Genomic DNA, 25,518 nt, shown 5'->3' on the forward strand with positions numbered 1-25,518 from the left:
ATTATCTGCTTCCGATGGCTTAAGGTTTTGCCGTCTTTACTGTCGCTCCCTGCCGCACAGGCAGTGATCTTTGTTGAAGGGAGCGGATTCGCGATTTTTATCTGTGAGTCTGTTTGATTCATCTTTCCTTGTATTGCAAGGGGTTGTGCTATTGTTATGCCTGTGTTAAGTTATGGACTGGTGATTCCCATTGTTGGGTCATTGTGAAGTGGTATTTCTTTTAGTATTGCCATCTGACTTTCGTTCGGGAGGTCGGTAGCCAGTGTTTCCATTGGTGTGTGGGTCGGTTTGGTTGACCCCCCAGGAAGTGATAACGGTTCGGTGACATCTTATTTGTTGCTTGTTTGAAGCCTCGGTCTGGTGAACTTTTTCCCAGGGAGGTTTCGTCTTTCGGTGAGGGAGTGTTAAGGGGCCTGTCCGAGTTTTTGGGCTGACAGTCGATCTGTTATCACGTTCATGTGACCGGTGGTCGTCTTGGTTTCTTGTAGACTGGTTAAGATTTCCTGTGGGTTTCCGTCCGACAGTGTAGGTTTGAACACGTTGAAGTTGTTTGTGAATTTTCCGTCCTGTTTCTCTCGCTGTCTGGTTTGCAGTCTTGTGGGGATGGACATTTTTTTTTTCTCTTTTTACTTTGTGTACACTCCTCTTTCCCGCCCCTGTTGTGGGTTTGTGTTTGTTATTCTGCCGTTGTCTATGCAGTCCTCAGTGTTGATTGCAGTTGGTGTTTCTCCGTCTCCAGCCGTAAACAGTGGAAAACAGCAGATATCAGGCACCCTTCTCACCTCAGCGGGCTTAACTCTGCGAGGGATTTGAGGTACTGATTATGAATGCCTCTTCCTGTGGGCGTGGCAAGGGCGAGTCACGTGACAGTTCAGCTGTGATCAATTGAATGAGTCCGCAATCGCTTCAAACTGCTACCGGCTCCTGCAAGCATACTTGCGCGAATCGGAGCGTGGACCAGCTGACTTTCTCAGGAAATGTCTTGCAGTCAATCGTAGCAGCGGGTTGCTTGGCGTGCTACGTACTCTCAGCAGGCTGTGTTTCACTCTAGCTGGACAGCGGAAAAAAGCAGATTGCAGGCTCCCTTGTCACCTAAGCGGGCGGTCAGGAGATCTCTGTTGTTTGTTCACAGAAACTGCTCTCACAGTGAGGGGCACCCCAGTCCAGGAAGGGCGGAAGGAGAACCCTCGGCTTCTCTCAGGAGGGCTGGAGATCATGTTGGGGTCACCAAAAATGTGGTATAGATTGAAAAGCGTATTCCTTGAGTAAGTCTGGAACTTGGTGACTTTCTTCTCTTGAATCCGGCCTGCAGTACTTTCAGTGGGGCTGACTGTCACATTAACAGCGAGTTTGCGGGCGCACGATTTGTTTGGTCAAGTCGCTATCAGTAAGCAGAGCAGCAGCTTTACAAAACACTGTTGCCTAGACACTCATTCTAGATCTGATTCTTAGGTGAGACAAGCAGTATTAAGACATATTTTCACTACTGTCCCTTCTCACAACCCATCTCCAACTCTTCTCGCTAGTCTATGCACAGCATGTGGTTCTAAGCAGATTAACAAGCATCAGAAGACATGCATTACTCACCGTAATAGGATTTCTGATGATTGTATCTGCTTAGATTCACATACGCCCACCCTTCCTCCCTGCTCGGTTGGAAGGAACATAGACGTCTTACTACTTTCTCTCTTTATATACTCACTCACAATAGCCTTGGGCTCCCTCATGGCAGAAGAAATGCAATCAGAGGGACCTCTGCGCGTGAGGGATTTTGGGTACACTACATGTCACGATGGGGATAGTGTTACAGACACACCAATGCCGACGTCCCCTTTCGTTCCCCAACAACAAGATGCAATACTCTGCGGTTACCACTGGATGTAAGACCATATGCACAGCATGTGTATCTAAGCAGATGCAATCAGAAATGCTATTACGGTGAGTAATGCATGTCTTCCCAGTACTGACAGCCTGAAGGACATGTCAATTTCCCCATAACAGATGAGCAAAAGACAGTGTCAAAGCTTCACTGCACTCTAAAATGTACAGGTCAGTATAAAAAATAAAAGCAAAAGGTTTGGGGGTCCATTAACATGGAAGGAAAGGTGTAGTAATGAGATCTTTCCCATCAGCGGCCTACGCAATGCATGTGATAATAAGCAGATACAAACCTCAGAATGACAGTTACTGCTAGGTAATGTAATATATATACTACTCTACTGATTTACATCTCAAGTACCTATGTAATCTGTGAATTATGTGTACCCTTTATTACAGAGTATATATTGTTCAGTAGATCTTTCTGTACTCTGTTGAGAGCCCAACGCTACCTAGTGTTAGGACTGATGTTCTATACTCTGGCCTGGCGGACAGATGTATAGAAGGCCATCCTAGTATTGTGACAGGGACATTTCTGGGAGCTGTAGCCAAACCATTTCAAGGTAGATGGATGAGTGGTCTAGACTAAGTCTCAAGAGGCGGTGAGCTTGTAAGAGGTCCACAATGAGCGTACACAGTGAAACAGTCAAGTGCAGAAACTCCCACTAGCCAATAGCAGAACTGGCCCCACACACACCCCAGCAGTGGTCCTATCAGAACCACTGGCGGGAACACTCTTGCATATCACTCGGACATACTGAAACCATTTTGTCGATTGGGAAGAAACAGTCCCTCCACTTCCTGGCAGCAAACACATATAGCCCTCCACTAGCTAAAAGCTTCTGCTTTCCTGGGCACTGGAAGTTCATATAAGGATTTTTCTGGTCTTACAAGCCATTAAGGCTGGTAAAAAACAAGATGGCCAAAGGACAAGCGAAAAAAAAACCTTGTGGCATGGCCATGTTTTACCACTTGCTGTAGTTAGTAACCAAATGCATTAAGGCTAAAATAAAATATGCTACAAAATAGCAAAAATGTACTGCTGCCACCAGCTTGTCCTTTAGGCACACCAAGAGGAACCAACCATCCTCTGAGTGTAAGTCTAGGGCAAAACACCAAGTGTAGCCCATTGTACTGCATTCTAAGATGCATTGTACATTGATAAAAAGTTACCAAAGTGATGACCAGTTAACAAAAGTGGTAACAAAGTAACAAGACTAACGGAAACAATGTTTCCCAGTACGGACAGCCTGAAGGACATGTCAATTTCCCCAGATAAGCAAAAGCCAGTATGGTGAAGCTTAAGACTTCACTGCACTGCAAAAATAGTAGATGGGATACAAAAATAAAAGCAAAAGGTTTGGTGGTCCATTGAAATGGAAGGAAAGGTGCTGTAAAGAGAAATATTTCCTAAAACCTAGCCCCCTGCCTTCTTGCCGCCCTTGAGTGAACCCTGGCTGCTCTGCCATAGCTCATGAATTTAGTCTAGTCTATATTTTGGGTGAACACTGAAAACCCTTAGGATAGATAATTGTACATCCCTCGCCAGAAGACTAGATTATTGTACATTCCTCGCCAGAAGACTGCAGAAATCTCCCTAACAAGGGTATACGCTGCATTTGCCCCAACTCTCAATTACTTGAGTGAGTAATCGGTGTTCATTCTTAGGAGGATTAAGAGCTGATCTCAAAGTAGTTTCTTTTCTCGCAAAATCAAAAAATATACTCTTTATTACGAGTAATGCATTAAGAAACAAATGACGGAGGCAAGTATTTCAGAAAAGCAATCACAATTAATGTAAAAACAGTAAAGGTATCCCATTCGCACATAAAACCAGTAGGAGGCTAAAGGCAGCATTAGTACACTACTATACAAGACTTAAAAGTGAGAGTTAGTGATTTCTGTATTTTTGTTTGTATATAAGAAAGCATTATACATGGCAGATGAGTAGTAAAAAAAAAGTGCTTGTAAGATTACAGAAGCGCATTAGAAACAAGTATACACTGAAGTGTGTCGCGTTCTATTGAGACCACCCTTAACCTGGGGGGTTCCTTCCCATCCCAATCCAGGAGCCATGCATTACTCGCTTACATTACTCGCTTACATTTTTTAGCGCTGGCCTTACTGAAGATTCATATAGTCACACAAATCTCTGCCCTTCCTCTCCTTGTGCCCACTGCGAGCCAAGAACCAGGCCGGCGTATAGGAAATATATTTGTCATTATTTAATTGATAAATAGTGGAGATCACACAAAAATGACACACACCTCCTGCTCACAATTAAACTTCTAGTCACACAATAAATTGCACAAGTTGGTTGGGGAAAAACACAAATCCAAATTTCACTTCCAGAAATAATCAACACTGGCCAATGAACAAATGCAATTTACATCTATAGTGCTGTCCAATTTCGGTTTTCCTGCAAGCTTAAAAGTCCAGCAGTTTGATTTTTAGATTGGTATAAATGCAGATGACAATTCTGATTTCACCCAAACTTTTGCTTTAAAATAAACAGAGGGTGATTTAGTTTTGTTTTGTGACCCCCCACCCCTCACTTAAAGGTCTGTGTTGTTGGGGAAATTGGACAATAAACATTTTGATGATTTAAGCATTTTGGATTGTCAGCCCAAGTCCACTTAAAGCCCTGTGTTTAAACAAAAATCACCCGTGGTGTAATGCCAAGGGTAATTAATTGAATTAATATTTTTAGTTAAATAGGATAAGGATCTACACAGTTTTTTTATTTTTTTAACAACTTTTATTTATTTTGGTTACAGCATAACAATCATGATATTCATTATGGGGCAACTCCCGTCATTAGCAATGTGCATGAAATATATTCAATCCCCCTCCTCTGTGGCTCCTATCATGCTCCCCTCCATGTCTAAGGCGCTCTAACGGTCTGGAGATCTATCAAGGTTCTGGGGTCCCAAAATGTTTACCAGGCGCGGTTGGAAAGTCAATGCAGGGAATCTGCTATGGTACTCAAACACTGGAGCCCAGCAGTCAGTGAATCGGTCGAGGGCCCCCTCTTTTGCTGCTGTGACTTTCTCGGCTACTAGTGTTTCCCAGACTGTTATCCACCAGAGGGGCAATATGGGGTCTTCTTGCGTTTTCCATTTGCGTGATGCTGTGATCTTGGCTGCCAACAGTAGCTGTGTCAGCAGTTTAGCAGCACTTCGTATCTTGGGGTAGGAGTCTGGGTCTGCTACACCTAGGAGGATCACCTCCGGATCCATCGGCAGCTTGCGTTGCGTGATGTCCTCAATGGCTTGTACAATCTCCCTCCAGAAGGACTGCACAGTTGGGCAACTCCACCACATATGGAAGAAGGATCCCCGTTCACCACAGTGTCTCCAATAGCCTGATCTATGGATGGGTTGCAGTGGTGTAAGCGGGTCGGGTAGAGGAACCAGCAGTGGAGGAGCTTAAGGGCACATTCTTTGTTTGTGACACATCTGGGATCTACACAGTTTTGCCCCACTATAAAGCGGAAGGATTTAAGGCCAGCATATTCCCCGCCTTTTGGTTTCAAAGGATTCAATTCTACTTGCATTGAAAACCTCTATTTAAAGTTCAGGAAAGCCAGCTGCATTTCAGGACCCTCTGGGAGGCTGTGGTGGGGGTCTGGTCATTCCACTCTCAAAGATGGTCCCAAGCTCTTCACCATAGGGCCTAGTCAGCTTTTTAGGCCTCCCCAGCAATAGACAACTCCACCAAGATGCAATTTCAGCAAATTCTCCTTTTGGTGTTTCCTTGCGGCTATCAGATGGTAAATTTCAGCAGCTCCCTCTTTCTCCCATAGTTTATCTCCTTTATATACCAGTGATGACACCATCAAGGTTTCAATTTTGGGCAGTGCCCTGCAAGAATTCTCGCAACCAGGATTTGACAGTCACCCTTCTCGCTCCTCCCAAATCCAGCACCTCTGTAAGGATCGGTTTAGGAGTCTGGAACCTACATATGGCAACTTCCATTTGAAATCCCCTGTTGTTCCCATATCAATTTTTTGGCAAAAATTAGTTATGTGGCAAAACATCAGAATGTACTAGTAACTCCCATTAATATATATTTTTTCGATTCAGCTAATCATGGGGAATTAAATAAAATGACAGCTGGGTCTACACCATTATCCACGGCCGTTTGGCAATTTTCTACCATTTTTCAAAAATCATAATAATTTAGGAACCCCACATTCCTAATTTTACCCTCACCAGCACGCCAGTTCTCTAATTCGCGACTGTTTCCTGGTGAGGCCGCTCCTCAACCCTTTCGAATACGGAGTTCCCCAAGGCTCGGTGCTTGGTCCTTTCCTATTCTCATTCTACACCTTCCTCCTTGCCCCTGTTATCTCCTCATTTGGCATTTCTCACCATTTCTATGCCGACGACAACCAGCTCTTTCTTTCCTTCTCTTCCTTCTCTCATGATCTCCACCTTAAACTTTCCTCCTGTCTTACGGCTATTAAAAACTGGATGACTTCTCGCTTTCTTTCCCTTAACTCTGACAAAACTGAAGTAGTTTTCTTCCCTTCCAACTCCCTTCCCCCTCCCTCTCATCCTTCTTTCATTCATTTTCCTCCCTCTAATCTTACTTTCTCTCCCCACGCTCGCAACTTAGGCTTTCACTTCGACTCTTCTCTCACTTTTTCCCACTATCTCTCACTCACCTCTCGTGCCTGTTGCTACCACCTCATATAATATTCGCAAAGTTCGCCCTTCCCTTACTTTCCATGCTACTAAACTTTTAATCTCCTCCATTATCTTCTCTCGCCTCTTTTACTGCTCCTCCTTACTTTTTGGTCTACCTACTTCACATCTTGCCCCCCTCAAATCTATCTATCACTCTGCCATCCGTACCCTCTGTCTCCTCTCCCCCCGAGACTCCATCTCTGCTTCCCTATCCTCCATTGGCTGGCTCCCCTTTCACTCTTGACTTAAATTTCATTTTCTCTGCCTAGTCTTCAAATCTCTCCACGATCTTGCTCCCCCTTATCTCTCTTCCCTTCTCTCTTTCTACACTCCCTCTTGTTCTCTTCGTTCCGCTGACCACTTCCTCCTCACTGTTCCTCCCTCCCCTTGTGCCTCCTCCCGTTTCCGCTCCTTCCAACTCCTGACCCCCCTCCACTGGAACTCCTTTCCTCTCTCAATCCACTCTATTCCTACCTTTTCCTCTTTCCGCACGTCCCTTAAATCTCTCCTTCTCCATTCCCCGCCATGATACCCCTCCCTCTTCTTACTCCCCCTCTCCCACCCTTTTCCTTCTTACACCCTTAGCCTCTCCCTCCACTTCCCCTACCCCTTCCTCACTCTCACCCCTTCCTTTCCCTCCTCCTACCCTCCCTCCCTCCCGTTTCCACCTACCTCTACTCCACTTCACTCCCCCTTCCCTCTGTCTAATTGCTCTACATACTGTTTTGTTGACTGATTCAAGATTGTAATTTACTTCTATTATTACTGTTATTGTTATGTTAAATGTATCCTGTTGTTAAATGTGCAGCACTTTGGTGTAAAGCGCTATATAAGCCTAACAAATACTAATGTTAAGCGCAGCCAGGAACACCTTTTAGCTGGCCATTAAAGTTCCCTAAGTCGCAAGGTGGATGAATTTTATTTCAACAAAATCGCCTGCAAATTATCTAAAAAATGACACGAAAATGAAGGCAGTACGACCTATGGTTGCTGAGAAAAATGCCTAAATAATAATAGTACTTTTAAATTAATAGCAAATCTTCATGTTTTACAAATTGTAGCTCTCTGAACTCTAGGCCATTTGCCACTCTTATTTCTGGTGGTACTACTTCAAGTTCTTGTAACCGGACTAACCTTTCCTGCAACGCTCTTAACTTGTTGTCTATATCTACTTGTGGACCCTCTGGGCACACTGATGCTACGGGCATGTCAATGCTTGTGGATGGGTTATATGGAGGCGGAGGTGCAAAAGCTCTCAAGCTCCCCACCCCCCTCACCTCTAGTTGCTAAGCATGTTGTTGACACACACTCTACCACTGGAGGCCAATAGACTGGGTTTGTATACCCTACTGCAGGTTTAGCTGTTAATGGGGTATATCCCTTTACATTGCATCACTTTTTCATCTTCCATATCCTCAAATAATCGCCAGCGATCTAGAATCTTTTCTTTTTTGGAATGTTTTTGCCTTTATATTTTGCTGCTAAAAAGATGGACAATTTTTCTAGCATGTTTCTGTTATGGGAGCCCTGCTCTGGCTAGGAGCAGGACCCCCCTCCTTTGTTTCTACTATCTATTGTTGGTGATACTTATCTATGTTGTCACAATACAGTGGCAGAACCCTATGCATGTTTTATTTGGGTTTCTTCCTCCCTAATGTTGCGTGCATCCCTAATGCTTCACTTAGACCCTACTGCTATGCTGCGCACACTGCTGCTTATTACACAAAAATACAAATCAACCCACTTTTCCCCCCCAGCCCCCTTATTCTTTTCCACTTTGATTTCACATGCACACCGTGACTCATCCACCTTCCTTCCTTTTTTACCACAAAAGACAGCAAGAGAAAATATACATAAATAGACTAAAATCCAGGCCCATTCCTTATACCGAGCCACTACTTTTTTGTTTCCTTATACCATTTTAATACCATCCTTCCAGCTCTTTTAATATGCTGAGGATCCCATTGCTTTTATCATCCTAAAAGAATAATGCTTGGTACTACCTTCTCAACCTATTATGGCTGAGGATCCCTTACTTCCCAGTCCTTATACGCTGAGGCTCCCTTTCCTCTCATTCTTTTATATGCTGAGCTACCGGGCTGAGGCCGCCAACAGCACATCACTGCTATCTTGCACTTTTCCTGCTTCCTCGCACTAACTCACCCTCCCTTCCTCTTTCAGAGCTGCCAGAGCACCAGGGGACCACTCCGGTGGTGATAGTGCGCGGTATAAATGTCTTTTAACATTAACTCTGGGCCAGTCTGAGTTTTTTTTTTTTATTAGTCTTTTTTTGTTTGAAGTGTAGGCTGCGGATTGTTAATACCTGGGATGCACCGGCCAACACAGAGATCCTCCACTGCAGACATCTGGCATCCTGTCCTCTTATCTGAAGGGGACCACCATTTCAATCTGGAAAGCTTTTATTTTCCTGTATTTTTTATCAGAGTTCAGCCTTGATTGCAGCCCAGGCTTTCAGTCCTCCCCCCTACATTCCTGTCATGCACCAGCTAGGTCATCTGCCCTGAACAGAATTGAACTTTGACACTCCCGGTCGGGGGTAAGTTTTGTTTTCAACACCCTTAGCGGCCACACTTTATTGCATTTGTAAACAGCTGGTATGCAAGCCAGGCTTTGAGTGGGGAGAGGTGGCTGTCCTTTATGAAAGTTGCCCAACACCAAGCAAAAGGGTCTGCCTCGGGCATACAGGAACATTTCATGCAAACAAAGTGGGCTTTTCTTTTCAAATGTTTGCCAGTATTTTGTATGTGAAGCGTAATATATGTTACGTTTGTCACTACACACAGTCTTTTTTCCTGACATTTTGTTAGCAGGGTTATTTTTTTCTCATGTCTTGCTTTAAGCTGCAAACGCCCATGCATAGTCATTTTGTGTCCTTGTTAGAAAATCCTGCTTTCCACGTGAAAGAGGGCTTTTACATTTATTCTGCCGCTGTGAATTAAAATGCTGCTTTTCCTTTTGTAATGACAGGTAGGGCTTTTTCACATGGCACTTCCTTGTATTACTTTCAGAAACCCCACAGTCTGCCTTAATAGGCCCATTTTCAGTGTGAAAGTTTTGTTATAAATGCTGCCAGGTCATTTATTTAGTGGGCCCTTCATTTCCATCGGTTTGGGGCCTTTGATTACACCCCGCAAGTGTCACATGTAAGTACATTTCTCTGGTACCTTTCGGGACGTTAAATATTTCAGTTTATTCATCGTATAGAATGAGACAGTCCATTCTCTTGTGGTAAAAATGTAGGTGTTAGTTAAACACAAGGCGCTGTCTGCGACATAACTTTGAAAGACCGCCTTAGGTGACAGAGTTGTACCCCTTAGGTTTAGCCTGAACTACCCAAAGGTTTGGTAGCAATGACTGAGCAGCCAGGCTTATTCTCGGTGGCAGAAGGTCTGTAGTGGGGCACACGGTACTTGGAGTATACACTTAGTACAAGGAAACACAGACACACTAGCAGTTATATAAAAATAGTGATTTATTTTATATACACTAAAGTTTTAGAAGTAAATCAGTTAAGTACTATTCACACAGTAATATCAGTCAAATTAAAAGGTAGCACGCATTAAATCAGTGTAAAGCAACACAGCTTGAGTGAAACTACTGACACCAATAAGAAAACTTTAGAACCTCTCTTGCAACTTCAATTAACCCCTGCTTAACCAAAGGTTCAACCCTATACTAGGTGAGTCTCACATAGTCACAGGAGGTGTTGGGGGTCCAGTGACCAAGGGCTGAAGAGGAAAGATGAAGGTAAGCAGCAGACCGTCTATGAAGGCTTTCTTCAGGTTTTCAGGTAAGTAACAGTTTAGCAATTTAGAGCCCAATGGGTTGTTCACCCCAGTGGGAATCAGGGTGCCCTGGATGGGGGTGCAAGTAACAGCTTAACTGCAGCCCTCCAAGAACAACGCAGTGATGAGACCAAGTTAAGTACCTATGCTCGGGACAGTACCTTTTCAATGAAGAACTTGGTTCTTAAGAGGGCAGGCCAGTCGGATGCCTTGCGATTGCCATACACAACACACTCAACTGCGAATCGAAGTTACTTTATAAATCTGACTTTGTTATTGCTGTTGAGGTGAAATTTAATTTCCAATATAGTAGACCATTGCGATTTGTCTCCTGTTCGACGAGATTGCCTCCTGCTTTGAAAAAGTAGGAGTACATGATCTGTACTGTGAAATAATCCTGGGGAGGGGGGGGTTTAATTCGTACTGTTTGGTGAATTCTTTAGGCGCAGATGGCAAATTAGTGGGTTTTTCAAGGTTGGCCCGGACTAGAGGACAAAAATTGGTGCAATTTGTTGAAAACTGGGGGCTGAACTTTGTTGAGTGTGAAGAGAATTTGTATAAATCCACTTGGTCACGTGGATCGATTTCCTCTGATTTATTTCTTTTGTATATCAAAAACATTGGTGAATATATCGAAACCAGTTATTGTACATATGTTCCCCCATAGTGACCATGCACCTATTGAAATCAAAATTGGGATCTCCTCTTATAATCACCTGACAGATTATTGCAATTACCTGAAATGGATCGTCCTAATATAGCTCTTAGATGGAATCGAGTTACTTGCCGCAAACTTGTAACTTGGATTCATGACAAAATTGGAGAAAAAGAAGACATTCTAATTAACCCAGGACTTCCTGTATATGAAAAAGAAGTGATTGTCTCAAATATTATAAAGAAAGCCCTAATTACTTTCATAGCAAGGCAAAAATCCATCCAAATATCCACCAATCATAAATAAAACTATGAAACGTGAGAGGAACAAAAATCTGAGAAAACTAAAACATGGCGATCTTAGCAATCATCAATATTTGATAAGAAAAAAACAAATACTGGATGTTTATAAAAACAAAATGAGACAAAATATATTAAACATAAATGTTCTCTTTCAGCGTGTTTTGTGAACTGCAATTATCAGCCCCCTAGTATTCAGGAGTTGACCCCATTTCATTGGTCACTTGATATAGTGTGGGCCATTGGAAAGCAATCTCTGTCAAAGGCAGCGGGACCCGATGGCATCCCACCTTGTGTTTACAAAGCAAACCCACTGCTCTGGGCTACGATCTTGAAAATAAAACGTGACGCTATATTTAAAACCATGAAGATTCCTCGATCCTGGGTTACAATAATAATTCTTCCTATTTTTAAGAAAGGGGAATTAAGAACCCCTGCGAATTATAGGCGGAAGTCCTTGATGGATTCATCAGCTAAGATATTTGCCATATTGTTACTACACTAAATGGAAAAGCATGTTGATGCACATGAAATCTATTCCAAGTGTCAAAAGGGGTTTTAGAAAAGGGATGAGCACTACCCTTAATGGGATCACCATCGCTCACATCTTGGCAGGAACTAAAAACAAAGGAGCAATCCCTGTATACATGGCGTGTATAGATATGTCCAATGCTTTTGACGCTGCTGTACGTAATCTGCTACGGCTTAAGCTTGCTTCTCTTGGCATACCGCATTCATTGATTTATTGGATAGTCCAACTTCACACCGACACCTCATACAAGATAAGATTAACAATGTCAGGTGCTACAACTAAATCAATTACCACGCAACTGGGCTTAAAACAAGGATGCAACTTCGCTGCCCTATTATTTAACCTATACTTATGCAATTTTGAGAAAATATGGTTCGATATGAGGGTATTTGCGGTAAGACTCGGGACAATAAGGCTACATTGGCTTGCATTCGCTGATGACATTATATTGTTTGACCTAACATCAGGGCTTCAAACAAAGCTGCAGCTACTTGAAAGTTTCACCTATACGCATAGTCTTAGCCTCAACGCTAACAAAACATCTATGTTGGTCTTTAATGCGGGACAAAACAAAAAAAAATACAGTTTGAAACTTAATGAGGTTTATATACAACCATCAACTGAGATTACATATCTTGGCTATTATGTATCCGATGTAATGTCAGTTCAAATCTAGACTGAAAGACTTAAATTAAAAACAAGGCCTCTTTTAAGCCAAATTAAATATTTTCCAAGTATTGTAAATGCTCGTTGTACCCCTTGCTGGAATTCTTAAAGTTGAGCCAGTGATACTCTATGCATTGGATACCTGCTTGTACAATCTAGGTAAACTGGATATACTGCTTGTACAATCTAGGTAAGCAGGGCTGCTTTCATTATACGGCGTCTAATGAAAGCAGCCCTTCACCTTCCCATAGCAATACCTAATTGCATAATTCGTCATGAATTTTGTTTAGTATAGTTATCAAGTAGAGGAGAGTGGAGGGCTCTTTCGAATTATGCCCGGATGCTCGAGCCTCCTAAGAATTTGTTTTACCAGGAATGTCAAACAAGCATGCTTAGTGAAAGTATCAATTCAATCACACAGTTTCATAAAAGAATGAACATCTTACTGAATGAACTAGAAGTAGTGCCTAGTGACCTATCCATCAGGCCAGCCTACGTAAAGAAAAATCTTTTTGAAAAAGATTGGAACTGCACATTAGAGGCCATTGCAAATTATCCTACCTATTGTGAATATGCAAAATTTCCTCACAAAAGAGATCTTGTCGGTTCATATATTGCTATGTTTCCATGAAATTGGACAAGCACGTATTACATGCGCTTTAAAATGAACCTATTCTTAACCAGGGATAGCACCAAACATTGGGGAAAGGACAGTATTCCCGAGCTAAAATGTCGATTCCCGGAATGCAATGAACCCAATGAGACCTTAAAACGCCTGGTGTTAGAATGTACACACTTTATAGTGGTTAGAACTCTCCTACTGATGACATTTGCTAATGTGGATTATGGACCCACAAAAAGAGAAGGTAAGTAAGATGGGAGGTTATCTTACTATTTTTGTCAACTGTAGTTCTCACAAGAAAGGGTATTTAAACCTAGAGAGACTTCCAAGGGACTCGTCAGGGACACTGCACAGAGGGTGCTGGGTGTCACAAAGCAAAAAGTAGATGCCGGTATTAAACATAGGGAATTTACCAGACTCCTTACAACAGTAAGAATTGAAATCCCAGTCAGAGAAAAGAATGAGTGAGTGGGGAAAAAGTTCCACTCAGGAGATTAAAATCAAAACAGCCCAGAATTAGCACAGAAACATCCAATTCTCCCGAACAACCATGCTCCTATCAATCTGCAGACGACCATGGGAAAATCAGTCGGTGTAAGTAAACCTAACTGTTCTATCTCCCTCTTACTAAACTTAGGTTGTCAAACCTGCGTGATGTTTGCTGCCCTTGGATTAGCCTAGGGTCTGGAAGAGGGAGGAGAATGTACTGGTCTTCTGGTAAATTTTTGCTAACCTTTTTACATATTTTGAAACTATTCGGAATAACCACCAGAAGTCCATTGCGTCCCTTTAAAGAATGAATACCTGTGAGAATCCTTGTGTTGGAACCTGTGACATTTGGGCACTAGGCCCCATACATCTTAGAGTTGCACTTCTAAAGTATAGGGCATTGTACTTGTGACTGGTTCTCAACATTTGAACTCCATCTACAATTTACCTATGTTACATGGTTAGTTATTTGTTGATGTACTGTGGATGAACATACTGGTGATTGTATATATTTGCATTATGGACTATTGTGTGATATTCCTACCTGCTAGTTTCATTTTTCAGGTTGTTCTAAAGATCTACATAAATAACTGTATTTTTATAACTGACTTTCTAAGCCTAATTATTGTGTATTATTCTGTGTGGACTCATTGAGGGTCCCTGACCACACTCACACTTTCCTAAGACTAAGCCTTGCCCTCCCTCTGCTCTTCCCTTATTGGTCTTTGGGTAAACTCTTAAGAGTTCCCCTTTCACCATAACTAGGGTGGCCTCCTAAAATCTGTCCACCAGGACTCATTTTATAAATCCATTTTAACAGCCATTTTGCCATAATAATGATCAAAAAGGTAGTGGAGCTGAAGGCTTCACTTCCCTTCAACAAGCCAGGACTGGTTCAAAAATGAGCAAAAAGAAGGGAATCCCATTGACATGAATGGAGGAAAAGGTCAAAAGTGAAAACACCTTCCTTGCAATATTGCAAGGGCACAAAAACAAAGTTTGCTAAAGTGAAATGTCAAATTCACCTTTTTGTGTGTGTAAAATGGGCTTTATGGCTAGCCTTTCTAGCTTTTCTGACTCCTGCCATTCAACCATGTTACTGGGGATTGTTCCTATGCAGTTAATGATGCTCTCTAAATGTACTAATGTTGCCGGGTGGCTCGAAGGATGAAACCAGTGAATGTAACGATCTTGTTTTTGGCCTCATGGGGTTTTACATGAAAGGGGTATGTTTCTAGTGATAAATCTGAATGAAAGTATGTAAGAAACAAAGGGATGAGAAGTAACACAGATCAAAGCCTGACATAAATTGGCGGATCATTTTCCCCCCATTTTCTCCATTCATGTTTTTTGCAGGTGGAGGAGGCAAGCAGAAGCTCTTAAGCAAATCCAGCAGTAGGAAGTCGAAATCCCCCCTCCCTGGTGGTCAGGGATACTTGGGGTCTGAACGGCCCTCCTCAGTGTCGTCTGTTCATTCAGAGGGAGATTACCACAGACAGACAACTCCAGTGTGGGCTTGGGAGGACAGACCCTCCTCGACTGGTGAGTAGACCTGTTGTTTCTGTACTAACACTAAGGTACTAAAACATTAAGCAGAAGTGTTGTTGAAAGATTATAAAATGGAGTTTATATCAAAACGTATGCAAACCAAAACCTCTACAAACCAAAACCTCTACAGGCACCTTGCCTTCTAGTCTGTTCAGCTTCTGAGAAGAATTAAGCATTTTAAACTTCAGCCACTCTTACTGGCCTAAGCATTCTGTAACTTGACTGCTGAGCCATTTCTCAATGAAAACCACATTTGTGCCTACATAAAAACATCCAATGTGTGAACACTTTACTCACAATGGCGGAATGCCCTCTGAAATATATTCAGAGCAGTGGAAACTAAACCTCACCCCTTCGTACAGCCTCAAACAGATCCTGTGACCATGTAAAGGAATACTTGTCGATGTAGTGAATAATTTAAAATTCTTCCCGGATCTATATCTACCTCTTTACATCTTGCTCTTACTCCTTCTCAATATTCTCAATTGGAGAAGTACCCCGACATGCTGTCTCACTCAGTGTCTGGGGCACCCAACAAGCATGTGTCTCATTGGCCCCTGTTGCAATGGATTTCCAAAATCAACCTTGCAGTGGATTTTGTGGGGCCAACCTATTATGGTGAACAGGAAAGACACTGAAGTCTAGCCAAATCCAATCAAGGTAGGTAGCAGAGCAGCAGGCTTAGAGTCAGGAGTGGTGCGACAGTCATCTGCGGCTATGAGACACGCAGAGCACTGCAATAATTCTAAGTGGTAAATGCAAAATATATACAATTATGTATTGGGCCATTAAAATACACACTAAGCAAGGAAACATTCAGGTAAGTATTATCGCTCAACTACTCTCAAACATGAGGGTTCTGACTAGAGCCCCTACTCTTTACTTTAAAGACGGTTAAATAATGTAGTGTATGGCATAATCTAGACTTTAAATAACTGTGCGTTGTAAATTGAGAGTAGAGCAAGAAAAAGAGATTCACAACCAGTAAAGTATAGGAAGTAAACATTGTAGTGAATGGGAGCTAAAACGCTTAAGAGCAAACCTAGCATTAGTTCCCTAACTCTTAGTAAGTCCAACCACCAGTTCCACAAGATATCCTGTTTACTACTGGATTTAGCAATGCCAATGGTTGTCGATAAGTGTTCCAAAAGTTTTAAAAAGTTCAGGTAAGTGTCTCTCTCAATCCCACCACCTTAGGCTAGGCTAAGGGGAGGATCCTTGACAAGACTTCCACTGATCGAAGTCAGAAAAGAGAGGGATAGGGACAGGACATTAGGCCTATGGAGGATAGAGCGGGGGAAGCGAAACAGGTAGGTTACTTTACCCCCATTAGTCCAATTTTCACAGAGGCCACTTCAGGCTTCTGGAGTCTGTTGGGGCCACATATGTATGCGCTTGGTCCATTCGAGAGAGGCCCAGAGGTTACGGGTGCAGAAGGTAGTTTTCGGACACATGATTTTGTTCCAGTCAGTCGCGGTACATGTATTCTCCATCATTGGATCTTTTATGGATTCACATGCTCTTGAATATTCCGTCATCGGGCTAGGAAACCTCTGTAACATTGATTCAGTTTACCTTTAAATTTCTAAACTGCTTGTCACTTTAGTGCTCAAGTAAGAGTCATTTTAGATCATACTGCCCACAGCCAGTTAGACACCCCTGGTGGCCATCTTCAGATATGATACTGCACGCTAAGTGTTGGGCGTCTTCGTGAAATCTCTCTTCTACATATTCAATGATTTGTCTATTTTTGTATTGGTTTTTTCCATCATATCATCCAGTTTGGTGCTGTCACTTCTTGCCGACTGGTGTGAAATTTTCAGCCTGTTGCATCTCCTCCGGGCTTGCTGTACATCCGTCTGACGTGACAGACATGAGGACGAAAAGCTTGTGCAAGGCTTGCTCGACTTTTCATCTTAAGAACCTGTACAACAAGGATCTTTATGAGTAATGTCTCTACTGTCTGTACCCAGACCACAACTTGAACAACTGTACCATCTGCCAGGCCTTATCGTCCAAAACCTGCAAGTATTGCCACCGAAGGACATTGGCTTGGTTGGCTGAAGGTGCTGGTGTCTCTAACCAGGCTTCTGTCTGCAGTTCTGCCTCTGACATGCATAGCAGATTCCTAGCGTGCACTCCCTCGTCAAAAACTTTGAGGTCCCATGAATAGACCCTTAGCATCCCTACTGCAATGTCGGTTTGAGTTCACTTGGATGTCCTCCGACTCCCCAGTGCAAGAGTAGTCACCTCATTTTTATTTCTTAGGCTTTCTTTTTTGGTTTTTCAACAAAACTTCAACAAAAACATTGGCAGCAACAAACGCAAGAATTCATACAACATAATGCCTGCAGAGAGATATATATGTGTGTGTGCAGTAAGGCCCAGGATGCACTTCCATATCTCCCTCATCTGCCCCCTGCCACAGTTATCTAATCACTGGGAACTAGTTGGGGGCGAGGTCGTATGATTTGGAGAGCAGCTATCTCTGGTATGGGCCCCAAATGTCTCTAGGTCTAGCAAAGACAGGGGTTACACTTCTAGAATCAGCTTCCATGTCATAACAATATCCCTCTTCCAACTGTTCAATTGTAGTGGGGGCGTCTACCCCACTCCATTGCGACCCGCCTTTTTGCCAGTATGAGCAGCAGCCCCGTGATTCATACTCCAGCCGACACTACTTTCGTATACCCCATTAGTGCCACCTTGGGGGAGTTCTCAATGGATTTGCTGATTATTTCTTGCACCACCTGCAGGACCCCAGACAAGTATTCTGCAATTGGTTTGCAATCCCAGAGTAAGTATAAAAGGCGGCTGGTGAATGTCTAGAATGCTCACACTCCTCTGCAAACTCCGGATAGAATTTGTGAAGTAAATCTGGTGGCAGTATTTGAAGTGCAGCAATTTAAAGAGGCTATTGTATTGCTCTCCCCTGAAAAGTGCACGGAACAACCATAAATCACCAATGCAATTATAGAGCAAATACTTCAACCCATAAACAGACACACAATAACTCACAGCCACGCACTCTTTAGAAGATAATCAGCTCTTTACGGCTATTTATTCAAAGATTACAAGTACATAGAAATAACTCATAAAACTAATATGGACATAGATCACAGAAGTAGTAAAGAAGTCAAAAGAAATACATCACCGTGAGCGTAATCGAAGTCCTCATCTCGTCCAGAAGCAGCTGGAATACTCTGGGGGCAGCCAGGCTGAGAGTGCCACAGCTCACAGGAAGGCCAGGCGGAGCGTCCTTCTCTGGCTGAAGTCTCACCTGACCCCTCCGGGTTTCCGCATATATAGGAACTCCACAAAAGGGGAGTTCATTCTCGAACCTTCTGGAATTGCACCTGCGCAGTTGAGGAACAGCCGTCGGTTGCGAGCTGGGTCAATCGAGAGCTCCCCCCAAGGAAGGCTCCCTGCTCTAAAAACATGCTCCACGGAGAACAGTAGCAAGTCATAACAACATGAGCTTTTCCCAGCAGAAATGGCCTTGACTGCATACCAAGTTTGAAAAAGCATGTTTGTCTCAGCACTGTGAATCTAACACTTCAGCAAAATGTGTGCAGCCTTTCACTGCGGAGTGAAGTAAATATCCAACATGGCTCCGAGCGCTCCCAGAATGCATTGCGCGCCCGTGCCATTTTGAACCAAGCATAAATCGAGCAGAACAGCTGTGAAAGGAGACCTACTTGATCTTCCCTCAGCAGTGTTTCCAAAAACTTTGGGAATCCGCTGCCCCAGCGAAATTTCCCATTTAGCCTCAGCACCCTCCCACCACCCTGTAGTCCTACCCAACAATTTGTTGTATAAACTTGACGTTAGCTTGCCTTCCCTTCCGGCTTTTATAGTGTCATTTAATAACTGCATAGTGGTAGGCAGCCTGGAAAGGTGTCATAAAGTCCCCTTATTGTGTTTGGAGTTCTAATGTATAAAAAAAAAATCCAGGGCAGTAACCGTACCTAATACCTTAATTTCACTGAGAGATATGAAGTGACCACCCGGAAACAAGTCCTGAAAGCAGGTAATACCAAACTTGCCCATGCACTGTATAAAGGCCCTTTCACTAGTGAGGGGGATACCTGCTATATGAGTGATAGGGAGTAGGGGGGGAATATAATGGGAGATCCCAAAAACTGACTGCAATTTCGGACCACTCTATGCAAGTGCTATCCACTAAGCTCATCTCTTTAGTTTACCTCTCTGGTGCCCCAAGTATGACTGCCGTTAAGAGCGAAGGGTCTGCTAGTGACCTTTCTGAACGAAAGGGCTGCTACTGTACTTTCTATTTGGACGCGAGGCCTATCTGGTTGAGGAATACCAGCGGGAGAGAAACTGTGCCTGTACTGCCAAATAATACATTTAAAAGTGCTAGCCTCCCCTGTCTAGCGTCACTGCCAACATATTCTAGCTTAGTCACAAACACTTTATAGCTTGTTGTTATACTTTTCCGTTTTGGAAAGAGAACTCTCGGTGTTAGTATTGGGACATTTTGCAACAGATATAGAACCTAGGTAGTCAGACTATTTTAACAGCGGGAGATGCTTCCACCCGTCTACCGATTCCTCCGCCTCTATCAGAGCCTTGCTGTATTTTCCCCTACAAAATGTTTCTGGGCATCTGGCTAGCTCCACCCCTAAATATCACATGCTAATAGTATGCCATTGGAAACTCAAACCATCTGGAAATTCCGTGCTCGATTTGTGAGGGGAAAGAGCACCAATTTAGTGGCTTTAATCTTAATCCCGAATAGTGACCAAAGTCAAAAACATCTACCATAACCAGCACCAGGTTAGATTCTAGGTTTTTGATCAAGAGAATCATATCCGTTTAAAATGAGACAATAAGCTTGCGAATATATAATTGTACCCCTCTGTTCAAATGGTGGTCTCTGATCCGCTCTGCCAACAGCTCTATGGCCAGCACAAATACTAGCAGCAAAAGGAGGCAGCCTTGCCACGTGCCGTGACCCAATAGAATTGACCTGGACAAATCACCATTGATCAGCAACCTGGCAGATGGACGGGCGTATAGCAACAAAGCCAATGCGATAAATTGAGCACCCAACCCTATTTTCCTGAGAACTGCCAAGAGAAATGGCCACTCAACAGAGTGAAAGGCCTTCTCTTCATCAAGCAGGGCATCTACCACAGGAATTTCAGGGTCTACCGTATTCATCAATGTGAAGATTTGGTGAAGCCCGTAGGAAGTAGATCTACCTGTTATGAAACCAGACTGATCCATTCTCTCGCACCTATACATCAGTGGTAGGCGATAGGCAAAGAGCTTCGTGAGAATCGTATTGTCGGTATTTATTAGGGAAATCGGCCAGTAAGCTGAACAGGCCAGCTGGTTTTTCGCCGATTTTAAGTAATAGGGTCACCACCTCCTCCCTCATTGTGTCCGGAAGCGATCCCTCCTCGACTGCTCGTTGGAAGACTTAAAGCGGGTAGGGTGCTATTTTCCCTGAGAATGCTTTGTAGTTATCTGCCGGGAGTCCATCTGACCACAGAGATTTCCCTCCTGGCAGAGCCTGTACAGCTGCACAAACCTCGCAGAGTATAATGGGAGTGCTGAGCACATCTCTCTCCACATCGTATAACCAGTAAAGCACCACCCGATCCAAATAGCCTTCAATCTGTCGAAGGTAGGCCTCTAGTTTAGATGCGTATAATCAAGGCTTGGCTCTCAGGAGGTGATGTGGGCTGGTTCTTAAGTACAGTGTAGTCCCCATGCACCCACAAAGGAATGTCAAAACACTGTTAGTGAAAACAGCCTTTATATAAATAAGGTTCAAGGTTATATACACAAACACACTTTGTACTCTGGCAATACTATAATGCCAAATATATATTTCGAGGGGATTGGGTCCTCCGACGTATTCCATATCTATGAAATGTAATCACCACAGCTGTGCTGATTACATGTCATAGATATGGAATACGTCGTCGGACCATCCCATCGAAAGAACGTTACCAGGTAAGAAAGTAACTTGTTCGTCTATGTGGTACCAATTTTACTATTGATTCCTTTAAAATGCGTCCAAGGCTAACAGCCCCAAATAGCATGCGAATCAGATAATAAGATGAATCAACAATAGACCACAGAAAGAATGCAAGTTCAATAAGCAATGGCAGAACAGTCTATCCCACTACCATGAGACGGTTCTGTGCGAGGATCCCCCAACCTGGGCAACCTGTAAATAAAGCGTATTTGACAAGCCCAGTCCAGTTATGCTCAATATAGTCTCAAGTCCTTTTAAAAGGTTCCACAAACCCAAAGTAACTGGATTCGTAGAGTTCTTCGATACGTCGTGAACTGGCCCTTCTTGAGTGCACTCCCTTTAAGGCAGGAGCCACGGGTCGTCGAGCGTCAATGAAGAAACAGGATGAACACTTGTTGCGGCAGCAGCTTCCGTTCTTGCGGTGCTCGTTGACTATCAGTCGAAAAGGTCCTGCAAGCTGAGGCATGCATTGCACCTCGACGACGAGTGTTTGTCGCCGTAGTGAGTTAATGAAGAACTTTGAGCCCAGCAAGGGTGTCGGGTCGTCACCATCTCTATGGTCTTCGGGTGGCGGGAGACCCCCTGGCGGATTCTCCTTGGTTGTCGGCAGCCTTGACTTTCTCTGGCTGGAAGAAAGCAGTCGACCGTGATGAGCAAGGGAGTCCTTGGATCAAATGTCTTGGGCAAAGGAACACTGTGCCTCCGGTCGGTGACGGCAGTCGTTGACGGTGTTGGACTTCAATGTCCGGGCGCTTCGCTTCGTGATTCCGCTGCAGTACCCATCTCCAGTCGGCAGCCTTTCGAGGGTCTGACGTCCAGGGAGCTTTGGCAAAGATCAGCTGGTGCACGATGGTCCCTCATAGCTCGGGAAGAGGTCTTCTAGCCAGGTCCTCTCTTGGATCGGTTTCTTGATGGCACAGAAGCTTTCAGATCACGTTGAAGGGAACAGCGGTTCACCACCTTCTTTCCAGCTCGCCTTCGAGAGTAAGCATCAAGTAACAACTTCAGCTTCTGAACGATTTCCATCAGTGAGAGGCCCCCAGATATACTGTTGATCTCCCATTTACTCTGCTGGGTCACACTCAGGCAACCAATCATTCAGAAGGGCTTTCAGGCAGTCAGGCAGCCAATCAGTCTCACAGTGCATTCTGGCCATTCTTGTGCATCGAGACACTCACAACACAGAATGTCGATTCGGACAAGCACTCTGCCATTCAGCACTCCACACTGCATTCATACCAGTTTCGGGCAGGGCTGTCTCAGTCATTGTGTTAAACACCAGATACTAGACACCCACAACATGAAATGCGTATTCGTCACACACTCATTCAACCAGGGCGTACCCACAACATACAGTCATTGGGAAGGCTCCAGCCAGTCTGGCCTGGACTTCCCCACACTACCATATTTGTCTCCAGCCAGTCAGGGGGAAGGGACAAAGTTGGGGCTTCCCGGGACTGCGGGAATGCAAGTTAACAGGCAATAGAAAGCAAGAGGCCACAGGGGCCATCTCGTTTCCTATACGGAATCAACTGATTCCCATGACCGGGCCTGGGTATCCCCAAAATGGAGGATACTCGGAGCACCTCTCAAATTCAGCATGGAGCTGCCACCAGCCCATAACCTGCTCTGTGGGCCACACACAGGTGTTCGAAAACATACACTAGGAGTACCGGGTTGTACTCTCACCCATGGGTGCCATAAGGGTATCCCAAGGGTCTGTTCACCAAACCAAAAAGAGGAAGAGCCGCACCGCCAGGAGTCCCACATGAACTGCGCGGAAAACAAGACAGAACACACATGATAAAGCAATAAGGGACAAGGATATGGAGTCCCTGTCCCTCCAATGTATTTCCAGCATCACAGTGGTGACTCCAGTATATTTCTCCTTTTCTGTATCCCCACGCTTTATTTCCGTCCCTCCCAGCTCGCGCCTTATTGTCTTGAAAATTCCACATTCTTTTGCAATACTAATCCCCTTGATAAATGTAAAGGATTCCCATCATATCAAAGGAGAGGAGACTGATCCCTCATTATCCTTAAAGAAATGCTTAATACTCTCCTGAATCTGTGCTCTAAATACTACATCTGACAAGGCTTCATGTTTGAGTCTCCAGCTTCTAACGCCTTCCAGGCTAACCGGGAATTCTAGCTTTCTCCAGCATGGGGTCTGGCATGGATTCACATGCTCATGAATATTCCCCGTCGTCAGGCTGGGAATCCTCGGTAAAGAAAAAATCAGTATCAGTTTCGTTTCTGATCTGTCTTTCGTAGTAGTGACCAATCACTGATCTCTGCGTCATACTGACCACAGCCAATGACTGCCCTCTACCTAAGCTCCGCCTCTGGCAGCCATCTTCAGATTTTTACCGCACGTTCAAGTGTTGGGATCCTCGTGCTATTGCTCTCGAGCGTTAGTGCTATTTTTCACGTTTTTTCTCAGAAAAATTTCTCTCTTTCGGTCAAAAGAGCCTCAAGCTCCACCGTTTCTTCATCCGATCAACGGGGACCCGTGTCGGATTCGTCTACGCCCCTCAAGGGTGAAGATTTCGTCGAGCCACGCTTTTGGAGGACTCCAGAAGTTTCTCAGGCCCATCTCGGACATGGCCCAGGAGAAGGGATGCCAGCTTCAGAATGTCTTTAAGGAGGACGAACACTCCCTTTGCCTTTACTGCCTACATGAGGACAAGACGCACGTGGAGAAGGACTGTGCGTTTTGCGGCAATATGTCGGAGCGGACCATTATGGACCGCCATCAACGTCTCGCCAACTGGCTGGAAGGAAAGAGCCCGTCAGGCGAGAAGAAGAAGAAGAAGTCTGAGCGGTCTTCTAAGACCTTTGAGGGCACCCCGGCGACGGGGGTCCAACAGAAGGCCAAGCACCGCGAGTCCGCTGGCACCGGGAGCGCCGAACGGTCGGGCTCTACGGGCGCCAGGCAGGGCGCATCCTCCCCGGCGCCATCAACCACGAGCCAACGCTCTGGCTCGGGTAAGAGGAAGGCCGAGCACCCGGCGAAACTCCTGGAGAGACCCCGGTCGTGCCCTAAGGCCCCATCGGAGGGGGAGCGAGGTGGTGACCCTCCCCCCAAGGAGAAGGCGGTGAGCGCACCTAAGGTGGTGAAAGCCTTGATCCATCCGGCCAAGGCCTCTATCGAGACAGTCGCGGCGGCCCTGGCTCAGCCTGTGGAGGCTTCACCAGTGGTGGCGACCCCGGGGCCCAGAATCTCCCTGCCACCGCGGAGGGAATCCTCTTTCATGCCCATCGACAGGACCCCCGTGAAACCTCCGACGGAGAAGAAAAAGGGGGGGCAGGAGGTCGTCGTGGACTCGGCCTCAACTTCTGAGGAGGAGCTGATCGAAGTCTTAGGCCACGGCTCTGGCGTGGAAGAAGGCCATCCTGTCGGGAGGGACCCCGGCGTGGAAGACGACGTCGAAGATGCCGACGGGGCTCCTGATCGCCCGTCGGATCTCCCTCAACCAGTGCCGCAAGACAACTCGGCGGCCATTTTGTTGGCTATACAGTCCTTATGCTCGGAGATAAGGACGAGACTGCCGTTACCACCAACAGAGGAACCGCTCCCGACGGGGGACCCGGAGCCAGGCCCTTCTGGGAGCCCTCCCCCTAAGAGAAGAAGGACTCATCCTCCACCTCCTCTTCAGCCATCGCGCCCTGTGCAGACGACGAGGTTTACGACGAGGATCTCCAGTCGTCACCTCCCACCCGGGCTTCCCTGCCCGACAAGATTGGATCGTTTCACTCCATGATCGCCAGGGCATCCGAGCTTTTCCAGCTCTGCCCGGAAGAGAAGAAGAAGGAAGGTTTCCTTTATCAACGGCGCAAGACCAAGAGGAAGACGGTCCTCGCTGTACCTCTACTAGACGATATTTGGGATGAGGGCCTCGCCCTCCTCAAGAACCCATCCACGACGCCGGCTAGAAGGGATCGGTACGAGAAGAAGTACCGGGTCCCGGAAGCGGCCCCCTTGTGCCTTCGGGCACAGCCGACCCCGGACTCGGTCGTCTCCGCGGCGGCCAGGAAGAAAGCGGGGGGGCGCGGCCTCTACGTCAACCTCCCCGCCGGACGGCGAGGGAAAGAAATTAGACACGATGGGACGCAGAGTCATCTCGTCGGCAGCGACGACGATTAAGGCGGCCAACGCCTTGGCTATCGTAGCCCGCTATGACAGGGAGTTGTGGTACAAACTGGCCCCCCTGCTGGACTTCCTACCAGACGACAAGAGGGCGGAAGCCCTAGAGATCTTGTAGGAAGGAGAGGTGGCATCGGACCACGCCATTACGATTGCGACAGACATCGCTGACACT

General features: G+C 45.1%; 1 protein-coding gene across 7 annotated transcripts in view; it reads left to right on the forward strand.

Annotated features, from left to right (window-relative positions):
- Positions 1–25,518, forward strand: part of NCOR1 (nuclear receptor corepressor 1) — a 2,268,409-nt gene that overhangs the window by 2,192,760 nt on the left and 50,131 nt on the right. For all 7 annotated transcript variants that reach the window (XM_069615218.1, XM_069615220.1, XM_069615222.1 and 4 more), the window contains one exon: positions 14,995–15,180. In XM_069615218.1, the coding sequence (XP_069471319.1) occupies positions 14,995–15,180 (186 nt within the window). The remainder of the gene's footprint in view (positions 1–14,994; positions 15,181–25,518) is intronic.

Source organism: Ambystoma mexicanum, chromosome 9, assembly GCF_040938575.1.
Source record: "Ambystoma mexicanum isolate Mex_15411 chromosome 9, UKY_AmexF1_1, whole genome shotgun sequence".
NCBI classification, from domain to species: Eukaryota; Metazoa; Chordata; class Amphibia; order Caudata; family Ambystomatidae; genus Ambystoma; species Ambystoma mexicanum.